The sequence below is a fragment of the Myotis myotis genome, unplaced genomic scaffold (genome assembly GCF_014108235.1).
Source record: "Myotis myotis isolate mMyoMyo1 unplaced genomic scaffold, mMyoMyo1.p scaffold_m19_p_8, whole genome shotgun sequence".
NCBI classification, from domain to species: Eukaryota; Metazoa; Chordata; class Mammalia; order Chiroptera; family Vespertilionidae; genus Myotis; species Myotis myotis.
Window position 1 is genome coordinate 11,132,055 of NW_023416390.1, and position 14,959 is coordinate 11,147,013.

General features: G+C 35.7%; 1 protein-coding gene across 3 annotated transcripts in view; it reads left to right on the forward strand.

The window, feature by feature from the left end:
- LOC118661721 (cytochrome P450 20A1) overlaps positions 1-13,692 on the forward strand; it is a 37,980-nt gene extending 24,288 nt beyond the window's left edge. For all 3 annotated transcript variants that reach the window (XM_036320044.1, XM_036320045.1, XM_036320046.1), the window contains 5 exons: positions 331-451; positions 5,225-5,336; positions 6,912-6,976; positions 10,637-10,726; positions 10,813-13,692. In XM_036320044.1, the coding sequence (XP_036175937.1) occupies positions 331-451; positions 5,225-5,336; positions 6,912-6,976; positions 10,637-10,726; positions 10,813-10,960 (536 nt within the window). In that variant the 3' untranslated portion in view covers positions 10,961-13,692. The remainder of the gene's footprint in view (positions 1-330; positions 452-5,224; positions 5,337-6,911; positions 6,977-10,636; positions 10,727-10,812) is intronic.
- The last annotated feature ends 1,267 nt before the right edge of the window (positions 13,693-14,959 follow it).

Genomic DNA, 14,959 nt, shown 5'->3' on the forward strand with positions numbered 1-14,959 from the left:
ACAGAGGGGATAAATGGTGATTGAAAAAATAAAGTAAAATAGTTTAAGAAGTGGCTTTAATTGTTTGCCAGTTTAAGAAAGAAATCTTCCAGGTTGCCTTATTTCTTTTGGGGAGTATTCTGTAGATATTTATGTTTTGTTCAGTGAAATATAAATCCTGTGAACAGTCTTGCTTTACTTTTTTGTTTTTGGTAGCATTTATTTATCTTTGTATGGGGGGGGGGGGGGAAGGAAAATACAAAAAAATAAAGGTTTTTTTTTTTTTTCTTATTCTGCACCCAAACTGTGAGGTAGCTATTTTCATTGTTATTAATGTAAATCTTCACTTAGTGTGCACCTGGGCAATCTGTTTTTTAACCACCTCTGAAGAAGTACAGAAAAAACTATATGAAGAGATAGACCAAGTTTTTGGGAAGGGTCCTATTACTCCAGAGAAAATGGAGCAGCTCAGGTAAGAACACAATAAAAGGAAGAGGAGATCATTAAAAGGTAAATTTGAGCAGTTTGACTATCTCATTTAAAGCTAATGGCTAATATCTTGGAAAGCTATCTATCTTTATAGGACTTGAAATATTCACATAAGATTTTAATAAATTAATTTACTTTCTAAAACCATTCGGTAGTTCTGGGAAAGCTTTACATTGGCCTGTATAAAATAGTAGCAGTGATGTCGATCAAGTAAGTGGAACATTCATACCTTGGTGGTGGGAATGGAAAAACGGAACAGTCCTGTAGGAAAACAGTGTGGCAGGACCTTAGAGAGTTAAACAAATGCTTACCATTTGACCCAGCAATTCTTTGCCTAGGCATTCACCAGAGAAATAAAAATAAATGTCCACACAAACCTGTTTGCAAATGTTCAAAAGCAATAGTATTTGTAATAGCAAAAAACTGGAAGCAGTCCAAATGTTCGTGAACTGGTGAATAAACAAATTGTATTATATTTGTACTATGGAATATTACCAAGTAAGAAAGAGTAACCCAGTAATTTGAAAGGAAGTGTAAATTTTTCACTGGTCAAACATCTAATAAAGCAGAGAAATTGATTGTTGGAATACTTTAACCACTGTCTTAGGAGTGATGGGAGGGTCAGATAAAATACAAACTAGGGTTACTTTTTCATGTTAATGTTTGACAATTTGAGAAGCAGATTTCATCAGATCAAGAACAGCCTTACAGATATTATATCAGAAGCGTCTACCTGGAATAAACTTTTGTCCTTCTGGGGATACAGCACTGAAGTTAAGCCGCCCACTTATCACTAACGGGAAGTCTTAGGCGTTGAGGTGGCCACACTGTCCTGGGCTGGCCTCTGTACAGACGATTCTCACCCTCTGCACACGTCATTGAACTGCATTTCTTCAGTGGTTTGATTACTCTAAAGAAAAACTTTTTATTTCTACCACATAATTTGACACTAAAAATTATTTAATGGAATTTAACAAAACCAAAGCCACTAGGAAAAACCAATGTGTTGTGGTATGTATCATTTTTATGTTGGGGACCGGTTTTATTATTTTTGGAACTATTACAAGACTTCTGTTAAACATGTTGAGTGTTAAGAGGAAACAGACTCTTGGCAAATATGGAAAACCAATTACAGAGAAGGTCTCTGCTAGAGCTTCAAGAAACACCAGGGAGGCACAGAAGCTTGTCCTCCCTCCTCTAACTCCCAAAACAGGAGGAGCCGCCTTGAAGAAAAATAGGACAGTTACCCTGTTGTCCTTATTGTTATATTTACAGGGAAAAGACCATGAAATTATACTTCTCAGTTAAATCTACTTATAATGTGGTAGAACACAACATAGAATTACGTTTTTAAAGACAAATCTGATGTAAGGAAATAGATATTTTTAAAATAAAAAGTAACGCAGTATCAATACACACATAATGGAAATCTCATTATGCTAAGTGAAAGAAGTCAAACACAAAGATTACCTACAGTATGATTTCACTCAGGTGAAATTAGAGAAAAGGCAAAGCTAGGGTCATAGAAAGCAGATCCGTGCTTGTTTGGGGCAAGGAATGTGGATGGGATGAGCTATGAAGGGGCGGAAGTAAATGTTTAGGGTGAGGGAAGTGTTCTTGTTCTGTGTTTTGCTTGTAGTTTTGGTTACACAATTGTGTAAACTCATCAAATTATACAACTGAAATAAATGAAAAATATTTTAGATTCCACATATAAGTGAAGTCAGAAACTAATAACGTATGCCAATTATAATTGAAAAATAAAAATTATTTTTAAAAAGATGAATTTTTTACATGTAATAATTTAAAAGATTTTTAAAAATAGTGGCTGTGACTGCTTAGGAATGGATTGGAAGTCTGAGTCTGGGTAACAAACAGCCCTATCTCGGAGCATCTTTCAACCCTAGAAACGAAGATAGGGAGACAGCCATTGGCAAAAACTTGAAGCCATGGACTTCTCGGGGAGGCTTCTGTTACAGAGTCTTCAAAGTGGTGGGAGTTTTATCTATTACACTGAATGTAGCTATCTTTAATTTTAAGAGTAATACATGCTTGTCTTTTGAAATTTTTATAATTCAGAAGTGTATGAAATAGAAGTTGTAGAAGGTACATTCTTTATAAATGTACCTTTAAGGATAAAAATTGTTAACCATTTTACTATTTTTTTCAGATTTTTCTATGCACATATACTTATGTATTTAAAACAAAAAAATTTAAAAACATTAAAAAATATATAACATATAACTTCTGTAAATTCCATTTTTTTCTCTAAATATTTTATGGATAGTATTCTTCAATGTAGTAACTCCCAACACAACCAATCAGTGATCAGATTTTATTGATTCTGCTTTCCAAACAACTTCAGTTGGAAGTTTAGTTTTAGTTCTTGTCTGGGACATTTCAACAGTCTTAGATCTTGCTCCCCTCCAATTCATTCTTGAAATTACTACTGGAGACTGTAAGTCACCTCAGGTGCTTTAAAAATACAGATAACCTGGGAACAGTCCAGAGACTACAAGCTGTCATTGGTGGTTTTCAATAGCCTCTCAAATTATTGTAATGTGTAGCCAAAGTTGAGAGTCACTGAGCTAGTGATCTTTATATATATGGGGAGTAACGTCTGATTAGATGACTCTCCACTTTAAAATCCTTCAGCGACTTCTGGTTGCCGTTAAGATAAAATTTAAACCCATGAGGCATTTCGTGAGCTTCTGAGGCATTTCAATAGCTTAGCTTTGCATTCCTCTTCTACCTTATCTCTTATTACTTGTGCCTCTTCATACTCTTGGATTCAGCTGTACTGAAATTCTTTTGTTTCTTCAAAGGTACAGCACTCTTTCATATCTTCTGGGTTTGGCAGACTGTTTTTTTTTTTGGTCTAGATTCTTTCTTTCTCTCTCTCCTAGCTACCTCCTGTTTTTTCCTGAAGGTCTCAGCCCGAGTGTTTACTTTTCTGCATAGTCCTCTCCAGTTAGGTGCTCCTGCCATGTGTTCCCCAATTCCCTGAATTTTCTTTATTATAACAGTTACTGCGCTTTTGTAATTGTTCATTCTTGATGTCCCCACTTTTCTCCCTTCCCCTGTCAACTAGACTTTGAGTCCCTTTGGAGGTATCTGTCTTGTTCACTGCTTTAGCTAAGTATCTAACACAGAGCTTCTAATGTAGGACGCACCCAATAAATATTTGTTCAAAGAGGAAAGGATTTTTCCTCTTTTGTTGTTTTTAGATATTATGAACAAAATTAGCATTCCTATGCTTACCTCTTTGCTAATATTTCTAATTGTTTCATTTAATAAATAATGAGATTAGTATTTAAGGATATATGCAATAGTATAGTGCCTCATTAAATTCTTTTTTAATCTGTAAAATTAAAATAATAATGGGATCCTTGAGGTTCTTTTAAGGATTAAAAGAGATACTGCATAGCCCTGGCCAGTTGGCTCCATGGATAGAGTGTTAGCCCAGGGACTGAAGGATCCCGGGTTCGATTCCAGTCAAGGGCGTGTACCTGTGTTTCAGGTTCCCCGGCCTTGGTCAGGGTGCATGCAGGAAGCAACCAATTTGTGTGTCTCTCTCACATCGATGTTTCTCTCTGTCTCTACCTCTCCCTTCCACTCTCTCTAAAAATCAATGGAAAAATATCCTCAGGTGAGGATTAACAACAACAACAAAGAGATACTGCATAGAAACTATTTAACAGAACGGTGTCGTGGCAAGATTTCAATACATTTTCTTCTCATTGTGATGCACACTTAATATCTTACACTGTATGTTGCCAAATTATCCTTCAGAAAGGTTATACCAATTTATATTTCCACCAATTGACTATCAATGCCTTTCCCCCATTATTATTATTATTGCCTAATGTTATTCTTTTTCATCTCGGCAAATTTGCCAAGTAAAAAAAATTGCTCTGATTGGCTGTCTTTCCATTGTTGATGAGATTATCATTTCATGTGTTTTCAGGCCATTTGTATATATTTTGTTAATTGCTTTTCTGTATACTCTGTTCACATATCTGTTGGGGTGTTTAATTATTTTAATTATGAAGTTTTAAAGAGCTTTGATACATTAAATATATATTTACTGTAAATATTTTTTCTAGTCTTTTAAAATTTTTTTCTAGTTGTCTTAATTTTATGTATGATGATTGTAAATATATAAAAAATTCCATAATCAGATTGTGTTTTTCGTTATGGTTTCTGTCATTGTGTCAATATTTATATAATTTTTTATTAGCAAAGTCCTTTATTAAAATTTTTATTAATTTCTTTATTAAAAATATAGGATTTTTCTACTAAAAAATTATAAAAATATTGCTTTGAATTTTCTTTGGTACTTTTTTTTTTTTAAAAAACATTTTATTGATTTTTTACAGAGAGAAAGGGAGAGGGATAGAGAGTTAGAAACATCGATCAGCTGCCTCCTGCACACCTCCCACTGGGGATGTGCCCGCAACCAAGGCACATGCCCTTGACCGGAATCGAACCTGGGACCTTTCAGTCTGCAGGCCGACGCTCTATCCACTGAGCCAAACCAGTTAGGGCTTCTTTGGTACTTTTAAAGATGTTTTTATTTGTTTAAATCTTTACCCACATGGACTTTATATATTTATATAACATATCTTCAACCAACAAAGAATCATCATGTGACTATTTCAAGTTATGAAAGTTGTTGAATGACATTTTGAAATATTTCTACATTTCAAACTGTCTCTCTCATAGTAAAGATCTCAAAAAAAATTTTTTAAAACAGATATTGTCGACAAGTGCTTTGTGAGACTGTTCGGACTGCCAAACTGACCCCAGTTTCTGCCCGGCTTCAAGATATTGAAGGAAAGATCGACAAATTCATTATTCCTAGAGAGGTAGGAAACATTTAGTATACTTAACTCATTCAGTTATTCTTTTCAACTCTTTTAGTGTGTATTTTTAAATTTTATTGTTTAAAGTGTCCAATAAATGCTACCTATTATAAAATCAAAGGCACAGTCATTTAAAATGACAAAATAATATATGCCTGTTCTAAAGTTCAAACTATATAAAAGAAAAGCTCTCTTGCCCATTGGTACTACTGTTAATAGTTTAATGTGTATTTTTTTCTTTATTTTATTTTTTTCCATCACCATTTCCCTCCCTATGCCCTCCTCCACTTCCACCCACCACCACACCCCCGCAGTCACCACACTACTGTCCATGTCCATGAGTTCTTTCTCTTTAGTGTATATTTTTATAGATCTTTTTCTGTGTGTGTATATTATTCTGTGTATGTATATACACATAGATATGTGTATATGTTTTAAAAACTGAATTTATATGTGAAAGGTTACTCTTTATATATTGTTCTTTAATTTTCTTTTATTGCGTGTATAATGACTACTAGTACAGCTGGCACTTGATACAGATCCAACTCATTATTATTATTTTTAAAATATATTTTTATTGATTTCAGAGAGGAAGGGAGAGGGAGAGAGAGATAGAAACATCAATGATGAGAGAGAGTCATTGATCGGCTGCCTCCTGTACGCCCCAACTGGAGATCAAGCCCATAACCTGAGCATGTGCCCTTGACTGGAATCACACCCGGGGTCCTTCAGTCCACAGGCCAACACGCTATCCAAACCGGCTAGGGCCAACTCATTTTTAACGGCTGCATAGTAATCCATTACCACGATTTATTTAAGCAGTTCTCAGAGATGGAAATTAGATCTATTTTTTTATTATTTCAAATTATATACTTGGACAGATATTGGATAGAGCTGTAGAAATGGAGTTTTTTGTGTCAAAGTGCATATGTATGTTGAATTTAAATTGTTACCTAAAAGACAATTTATATTGTTAGCAATAATGTATGAAAAAGCTTTTTGTCTCCATGTCATCACCACCTATAGATTTATAAATTGTATTTATTTTGTGAATTTTATATGAAAAACTGTCTTATGATTTTAATTTGCTTTTCCCTAATTTTTGGAGAGATTGAACAGCTTTTCATATATAAACAGTTTGTATTTCTTGTCTTGTGAATTATCTGCTTGTAACTCACTGTTCTTTCTAGTGAGCTTATATATCTTTTTGTATATTATACATGCTTTTTGTATATTATACATTTTGTATATTATACATGACTTTTTGTATATTATACAAGTATCTTTTCTTTCTATTTGATATGGTTTGGTATTTTTTTTGTTTTGACAGGATGCAGTTTTTAAAATTTTTATATAATTAAATCTGTTATTACTTTATGGCTTTTGTGACAGGGTTAGGAATGCCTTCCTCACTGTAAGATTACCAAAGTCATGGCCTCTGTTTTCTTCTGTTGTTTTATATTTTTATTTTGTATTCATTGTCTACATTAAAAGAGCAATTAGGATGAGTTGGCTTTCTGGGAGTCGCTTGCTTTGTTAGGCCTTGACTAACTAGAAGACATTTATGTTTGTTTGCAGACCCTTGTTCTTTATGCCCTTGGTGTGGTACTTCAAGATCCCAGTACTTGGCCATCACCATACAAGTATGAAATATCTGTCACTGTCATTGTGATGATTGATTTTTATGTGTTTTTATGTGTTGCATTACTTTTCTAATTTTTGAGGAGAAAACAGTATGTGACAATGATACATTTATATCTTCCCTTTGTATCTTCTGCTCACTCACTACTTTTCCTTTCATGAATCTGCTGTCTGCTACTCTATGTGTCTCTCCTGTTACCACTTCCATCCTAAGATCTGTTTAACTACCTGATCTCTACATCTATCTTTCAATTTCAGTGAAATTTTGGAATTTTTTTTTTTTTTTGGTTAAGTTGTCTCAACTATTAAGTGCTTTAGTCAAATTCAGAAAATAGGTTTTGTGTGTATAAGTGTTATATGTGAGAATGATGAGGAAGGGAAAAGCTGAAGAACAGCTGCTTTTGTTTGCCTCTTAAATAGGCATCTAATAAAATCCTAAGGAAATGGTTAGGATTTACTGTCCTAGAAGAAGGTTATATATCGAGTTGATTGAGAGTAAAACAACTGTGTGAAAATCAGGAGGCAGGGTTGGTGGCATGGTTGAAGTACTAGGAAACCTTCTTTTGGAGGATAAGGATAGAACATATTAAGTGTTTCTACCATTTTGGCTTTTAATATTATAATGATATTAAAGGAAATCTTACCTAATAATAGACAAACATGTAAATTGACCATACCTTCACTATGCTAACCAGCCAATCAGGAGAGTATGCAAATTAACCTAACAAAGATGGCAGTTAATTTGCATACATAGGCTCCAAGCATTGGAGCAAAAGCCTCACAGCCATGGGGCCCACAGAGCAGCAAAAGCCTCACGGCCACGGGGCCAGCTCTGGCTGGAGCCCGGCCAGAGCGAAGGCCTGGGTGCCGGGTGCTGCAGGAAAACCGGTGCTAGCAGCCAGGGGAAAGGAAGGCCTATTGCACGAATCTCTTCGTGCAACAGGCCTCTAGTCTATTAATAAATGAAATAGCAATCCTTTGAAATATGCTATAAATAAAAATTAAGTAAATTTTTATATTCCAAGTGGCTTTTATAACAAAAGTAAAGATGTGCATTGGTAGATCAGAAAATCTAGGTTGAAAATTGAAAAACAGAGAAAGAAATTGAGGATGTGGAGAAAAGGGAATACTCGTGCACTGCTGGTGGGAATGCAGACTGGTGCAGCCACTATGGAAGACAGTATGGAGTTTCCTCAAAAAGTTAAAAATGGAACTCCCATTTGACCCAGTGATCCCACTTCTAGGAATATAGCCCAAGAAACCAGAAACACCAATCAGAAAGGATATATGCATCCCTATGTTCATATAAGCACAATTTACCATAGCTAAGATTTGGAAACAGCCTAAGTGCCCATCAGCAGATGAGTGGATTAAAAAACTGTGGTACATTTATACAATGGAATACTATGCTGCAGTAAAAAAGAAGGAACTCTTGCCTTTTGCAACAGCATGGATGGAACTGGAGAGCATTATGCTAAGTGAAATAAGCCAGCCAATGAAAGAAAAATACCACATGATCTCACTCATTTATGGATAATAAAGACCATTATAAACTGATGGACAAAAATAGATGCAGAGGCAGAGCAGCATGGAACAGACTGTCAAACTACAGCGGGAAGGCTGGGGAGTGTTGGGGTGGGGGGAGGTTAAGAGATCAGCCAAAGGACTTGTATGCATGCATATAAGCATAACCAAAGGACACAAGACACTGGGGGGCAGGGGAGGCTGGGGGAAGGTCAAGGCGGGTGGGGGAAGGAGACATATGTAATACTCTTTGTAATACTTTAAGCAATAAAACAAAATTTAAAAAAGAAATATATGCTAAATGTGGAAATCATTTTTAGGAATCAAATGTAATTAAATTTAGGAAATGTTAGTGTTACTGTTGTAAGCTAAGGAAAAGCTTTCTGAAGTTTGATACCTCCTTATCCATCCCTTTTGGAAAATCCAGAGGTACATTTTTTTAAAAATATATTTTTATTGATTTCAGAGTGGAAGGGAGAGGGAGAGAAGAGAGAGAAACATCAAAGATGAGAGCGAATCATTGATCGGTTGCCTTCTGCACTCCCACACTGGGGAGCTAGCCCAAAACTCGGGCATATGCCCTGACCAGGAATTGAACCTTGATCTCCTGATTTATAGGTCAACGCTCAACCACTGAGCCATGCTGGCTGGGCCATTCGTGGATATTTAACCAATCATGCACCCCAGGAATGAATACCACTTGATCATGGTGTGTGATCTTTTTAATGAATTGCTCAATTCGGTTTGCTAATACTTTGTTGAGGATTTTAGCATCTCTGTTCATTAGAGATACTGGTCTATAATTTTCTTTCATTGTAGTGTCTTTATCAGTTTTTGGAATTAGGATAATGCTGGCCTCACAAAATGAGCTTTGGAGTATTTTCTCCTCTTGAATTTTTTGGTTAGCTATTAGTTTTTTAAATGTTTATGGACCATACAATTCACATCCGGTCCAAGACTTATTTGTTGGGAGTTTTTAGATTACTGCTTCTATTTCTTTTGTTGTAATTGTTCTGTTCAGGTTTTGTTTCTTCTTGATTCATTCTTGAAATATTGTATGTTTCTAGAAATTTATCTATTTTTTTTCAGTTACCCAATATATTGGCATATAGTTGTTCATTATATTGTTTTATAATCCTTTGTATTTCTGTAGTGTCAGTTGTTACTTCTCTCCTTCAATACTAATTTTTTTTATTAGGGTCCTCTCTCTTTTTCCTTTTTGAGTCTAGTTAAGTGTTTATCAATTTTGTTGATCTTTTCAAAGAAACATTTCTTTTTAAGACAAAATTTTATGATCTATTTGTTTTATTTAGTATACCCATTTTCCCTGCAATTTTTTACAGAGTGAAATTGTATACAATAAAAAAACCTTAGCCTCCTTATTTCCTTCAGTTATTAGTAAGTCTGAGTGTAACATAATTGATGAATATAAGTTTTTAAGTCTGATGTCTCCAATTTTAAGCAATAAATTTAATTGAAAAGGCAATGTAGAATACCTTACATATTGATCAGATGGTCTCATGTAACAGATATGTTGAAGACACTTAAATGTAAATATTTACTATGTGGTTTTGTATGATTTATCTTTATATCTCATACAATGATGTAAGCTTGTGTCAAAATCTTATTCATTATTGGTTCCAGAGAAAAGTATTTTGCATCTATTATTTTAGTAGGAATGGGGAACCTTTTTTCTGCCAAGGGCCATTTGGATATTTATAACATCATTCACAGCCATACAAAATTATCAGCTTAAAAATTAGCCTGCTGTATGTGGTCAGACATTTAATTAACACCTCTAATGTTTTGGCAGGGCCAGACCAAATGATTTCTCAGGTCTTATACAGCCGTAGGCCAGATGTTCTCCACCCCTGGTATAGAATAATAAAATAAGCAGAAAGAGACTAAAGATATATGTTGAATAATTTAGGAACATAGTAATAGGTGGAATTTAAATATAATGTGACAGCAGTTTTTATTTTCAGTAGTTTTTAAAACATTATTTATTTGTGCTCTTACAGTGGAAATATGTAAAAGGCCAATGGCGTTCTATTGTAATTAGCCCCCAAACTTCTTTTTTTAAAAATTAAATATACTGGGATGACTTTTTAAAAATTAAATACCAATCTTCTTTTTAGGTTTGATCCAGACCGGTTTAATGATGAATCAGTAATGAATACTTTCTCCTTGCTTGGATTCTCAGGCACACAGGAATGCTCAGAGTTAAGGTGAGATGATAAAGTGAGAGGAAAGATGTCAGATATAATTAAAGTGTAATTGTTAATAGTAACCAGTCAACTTTCTCCCTGACTAGGTTTGCGTATATGGTGACCACAGTACTTCTGAGTGTGTTGGTGAGGAGACTGCACCTGCTGCCTGTGGAGGGTCAAGTTATTGAAACTAAGTATGAACTGGTAACATCCTCCAAGGAAGAAGCTTGGATCACTGTCTCAAAGAGATAGTAAAAATTTTACATTACACTTTGGTGAGGAAAACGCCCACTTAGAAAATTTATATTGAATTCTTTTACAAACCAAGTAACATTGTGGAAAATAATACAGTTCTTTTTTTATGCATTTTGTAATTTCCCTTCTAAGTGACAAACTAAAATTGAGGCTTGTTTGTCCTTCTGTTTTGCTGGAATTCTTTTTTTTAAAAAATATTTTTAAATTGATTTTAAAGAGGAAAGGAGAAGGAGAGAGAGATAGAAACATCAATGATGAGAGAGAATCACTGATTGGCTGCCTCCTGCATGATCAGGGATCAAGCAGGCAACCTGGGTATGTGCCTTGACCGGGAATTGAACTGTGACCTTCTGGTTCATAGGTCGACGCTCAACCACTGAGGCACCATGGCTGGGCTGGAATTCTTATTAGCACTAAATTACTCTACTAATTCTCAATTGTGGAAAAAACAGAATTTCTAAATTTATTTATTATGTCATATACTTAACATAATGAATTTATTATTAAGAAATGAGAGCCGTAACTGGTTTGGCTCAGTGGATAGAGCGTCGGCCTGCGGACTGAAGGGTCCCAGGTTCGATTCCGGTCGGGGGCATGTACCTGGGTTGCGGGCACATACCCAGTAGGGGGTGTGCAGGAGGCAGCTGATCGATGTTTCTCTCTCATTGATGTTTCTAACTCTCTATCTCTCTCCCTTCCTCTCTGTAAAAAATTAATAAAATATATTAAAAAAAAAAAGAAAGAAATGAGAGAGCACTAATCAAAATCCAAACCAAATTAAGAAGAAAACAAAGATGGGTGAAAATAATTGCAAAATATAGGATAGAAAGGGATAATAACTATATTACTTATAAAGAGCTTATACAGATTGGTAAGAAAACATACAGTTGATAAATGGATAAAGAACATGAATAGCAGCTTTTATAGGAAAAAATAGCTAGTAAACTTTTAGAAAAATGGTCATTCTCACTAAGCAAAGAAATATTGGAGCTTTTTCAAAAACAAATTAAGTATCTTTTAACATTAACACTTTAGTACTGATAAGTTTTATATTTAATACTTTTTATTGATAGCATTGTATTTAATCCACTTTTTTTGTTTATGCTGTTCTTAAAGATTTTTTTAAAACGCATTTTTCCTTCAGTCAACTGAAGGAAATGTGCCAAGTACAGATAGCGAGAAAGGAAGAAAAATGAAAAGTGTTGCAGGTGAGCTTATTTTTGACACCCCTGAATTTCATTTGTAAATTTAGTTCCAAGAATGTACCCTAGTTATTATTATTTTACGCTGTGTTTATGGTTAAATAGCTAACATTTTAGACCTAGTTATGAGTGATGAACGTAGAATTTAATTAGATGCAGGCTTTATTTCTGACAAAACATTTAACTTCTAGACTAATTTAAATTTTAAAACTTTAAGTCAAATTTAAGTATTCATAGCTCCTAGCACCATGTTTCTAAAAAAAATAAATTGTTAAATTTATTCCCACCCCACCTGTCATTTTCTATGGTTTTGTGTAGGTAGCACATCTTCCTTTGTTTTCCAAGTACCTTAATTGGTTGGAAATTAGCAGTAAAAGGTAAGAGTGGGCAATAGATATGTAAACCAAGTGTCAGTAAAATTAGATGAGATAAATGTAATTTTTTTTAATCCTCACTCGAGGATATTTTCCCATTGATTTTTAGAGAGTGCGGTAGAGAGAGGGGAAAGACAGAGAGAAATATCGATGTGAGAGAAACACATCAAATGGTTTCCTCCTGCACATGCCCTTGACCAGAATCAAACTCGGGACCCTGGGGTCCACCCGTAGGCCAACACTCCTACTGAGCCAAATCGGTTAGGGCAGTGGTCGGCAAATTCATTAGTCAACAGAGCCAAATATTAACAGTACAACAATTGAAATTTCTTTTGAGAGCCAAATTTTTTAAACTTAAACTATATAGGTAGGTACATTGTTATTAACTTAATTAGGGTACGCCTAAGGCTTAAGAAGAGCCACACTCAAGGGGTCAAAGAGCCGCATGTGGCTCGTGAGCCGCAGTTTGCCAACCACGGGGTTAGGGTGATAAGTGGAAATTTAAAGTTAGTGAGACCTGATCAGCAATGATCAAGGCAAAAACAGAGTAGCTGAACTAGAGTCAGGGAGTAGGCATATACCCAATAAATGAGGACCTATATAATTACTAATAATGATTGACATCAAGGAAAATAGAGGCTAGAAGAATCAGCTAAATAAGCACATGTTATTCATAGTTACATGACTAACTTAAAACATTAAAAAATCATCTTCAAGAGGATTAAAACAATAAACATAATGTTAATCATGTATAAAATAAGTTGTCCATTAACTGTTGTCTTATTTTGCCCTTTATCAAATGACTGAAACTTTAGTAGCCACAGTGTCACTGATGGCTCATAGCATAACTCTTGCAGGCCTCTTAAGTTTTGTAGCTTTTTGTTTTTTTAAAACTATTTGTTCACTGACTGTGATCTGCATTCTTTTTTTTTTTTTTTTGCATTCTTTTTGATAGTTCAGAAGTGTATTGTTCAAGGCATTAGCACAACACATTTTTATGGAATGGGAGAGCTCTTCTACACTTTGTGCTCATATAGCTCAATATAGCATTAGTTCTGTGCATGTGTTTGGGAAAAATGGAAAACTCACATGATGGCCCACAAATGTGCAGTTTCTTTTATTTTTATTTTTTAAATAAATAGATTCTATTTTATTTATAGACCCAATGTCAAAATTTATTTTTCTTTATCTTAAAAAAGTTTATATTTTAAAAACAAAATGTTCTGTTTGTTTGTTTTTAATATGTTTTTATTGATTTTAGAGAGGAATATATAGAGAGAAAAATATCAATTCTAGAGAAACCTCAATCGGCTGCCTCCTTCATGCCCCTCCCTGGGAATCGAGCCCGAAACCTGGGCATGTGCCCTGACCAAGAATTGAAACAGTGACCTCTGGGGGGCAGGGGGTTAAGAGATCAACCAAAGGACTTGTATGCATGCATATAAGCATAAACCATGGACACAGACAGTAGGGGGTTTAGGGCATGTGCTGGGGGTGGGAATGGGTGGGGAGAGGTCAATGGGAGACAAAGGAGACATGTAATACTTTAAACAATAAAGATTTAAATTTAAAAAAAAAAAGAAAAAGGCAAATCACACATAACAAAAAAAAAAAAAAAAAGAAATAGTGACCTCTTGGTGCATGGGACCACATTTAACCAACTGAGCCACACTGGCCTGGCAGAATGTTCTGGTTTTTTTTAATGAAAACTAGAGGCCCGGTGCATGAAATTTATGCATGGGTAGGATTCCTAGGCCTGGCTGGTGATCAGGGTCAATCTGTGAGGTGACTGGCGGGGCGATCAGGGGGTGGTCCCTCTGGCACCCTCCTTGGCTTGTCTGGCGCCGCCTGCTCTCCGGCCCTGCCACCGCCGCTGGTCACCTCCCTCTGTGGGGTGACCAGGGGGCCCCCGCTGGCTGGCCTGGGGCCTGTGGGCTGTGGGCAGCTCCTGTGTGGAGCGTCTGCCCCCTGGTGGTCAGTGCGTGTCATAGTAACCAGTCGTTGTGCTGTTCGATCAATTTGCATATTAGGCTTTTATTATATAGGACTAGAGGCCCGATGCACAAAATTTGTGCAAGAGTAGGCCTTCCTTTCCCCGGCTGCCGGCATCGGCTTCCCTCTGGCACCGGGGACCTGGGCTTTGCTCTGGCCGCCAGCAGGCACCCAGGACCCGGGCTTCCCTCGCAGCCCCGGCTTCGTCCAGAAGGACATCCAGTCTAATTAGCATATTATGCTTTTATTATTATAGATTATTTCTATTTGTTGTAGAAAAATCTAGGAAATACAGAAACACAAAAATAGCAAACTCAGTGATAGTCCTACTGCAGTGGGGCCTTGACTTATGAGTGTCCCGACTAATGAGTTTTTCGAGATACGAGCTTTGAGTTGCGAGCTAAAATTCGGGTTACAAGCCAGCTTCA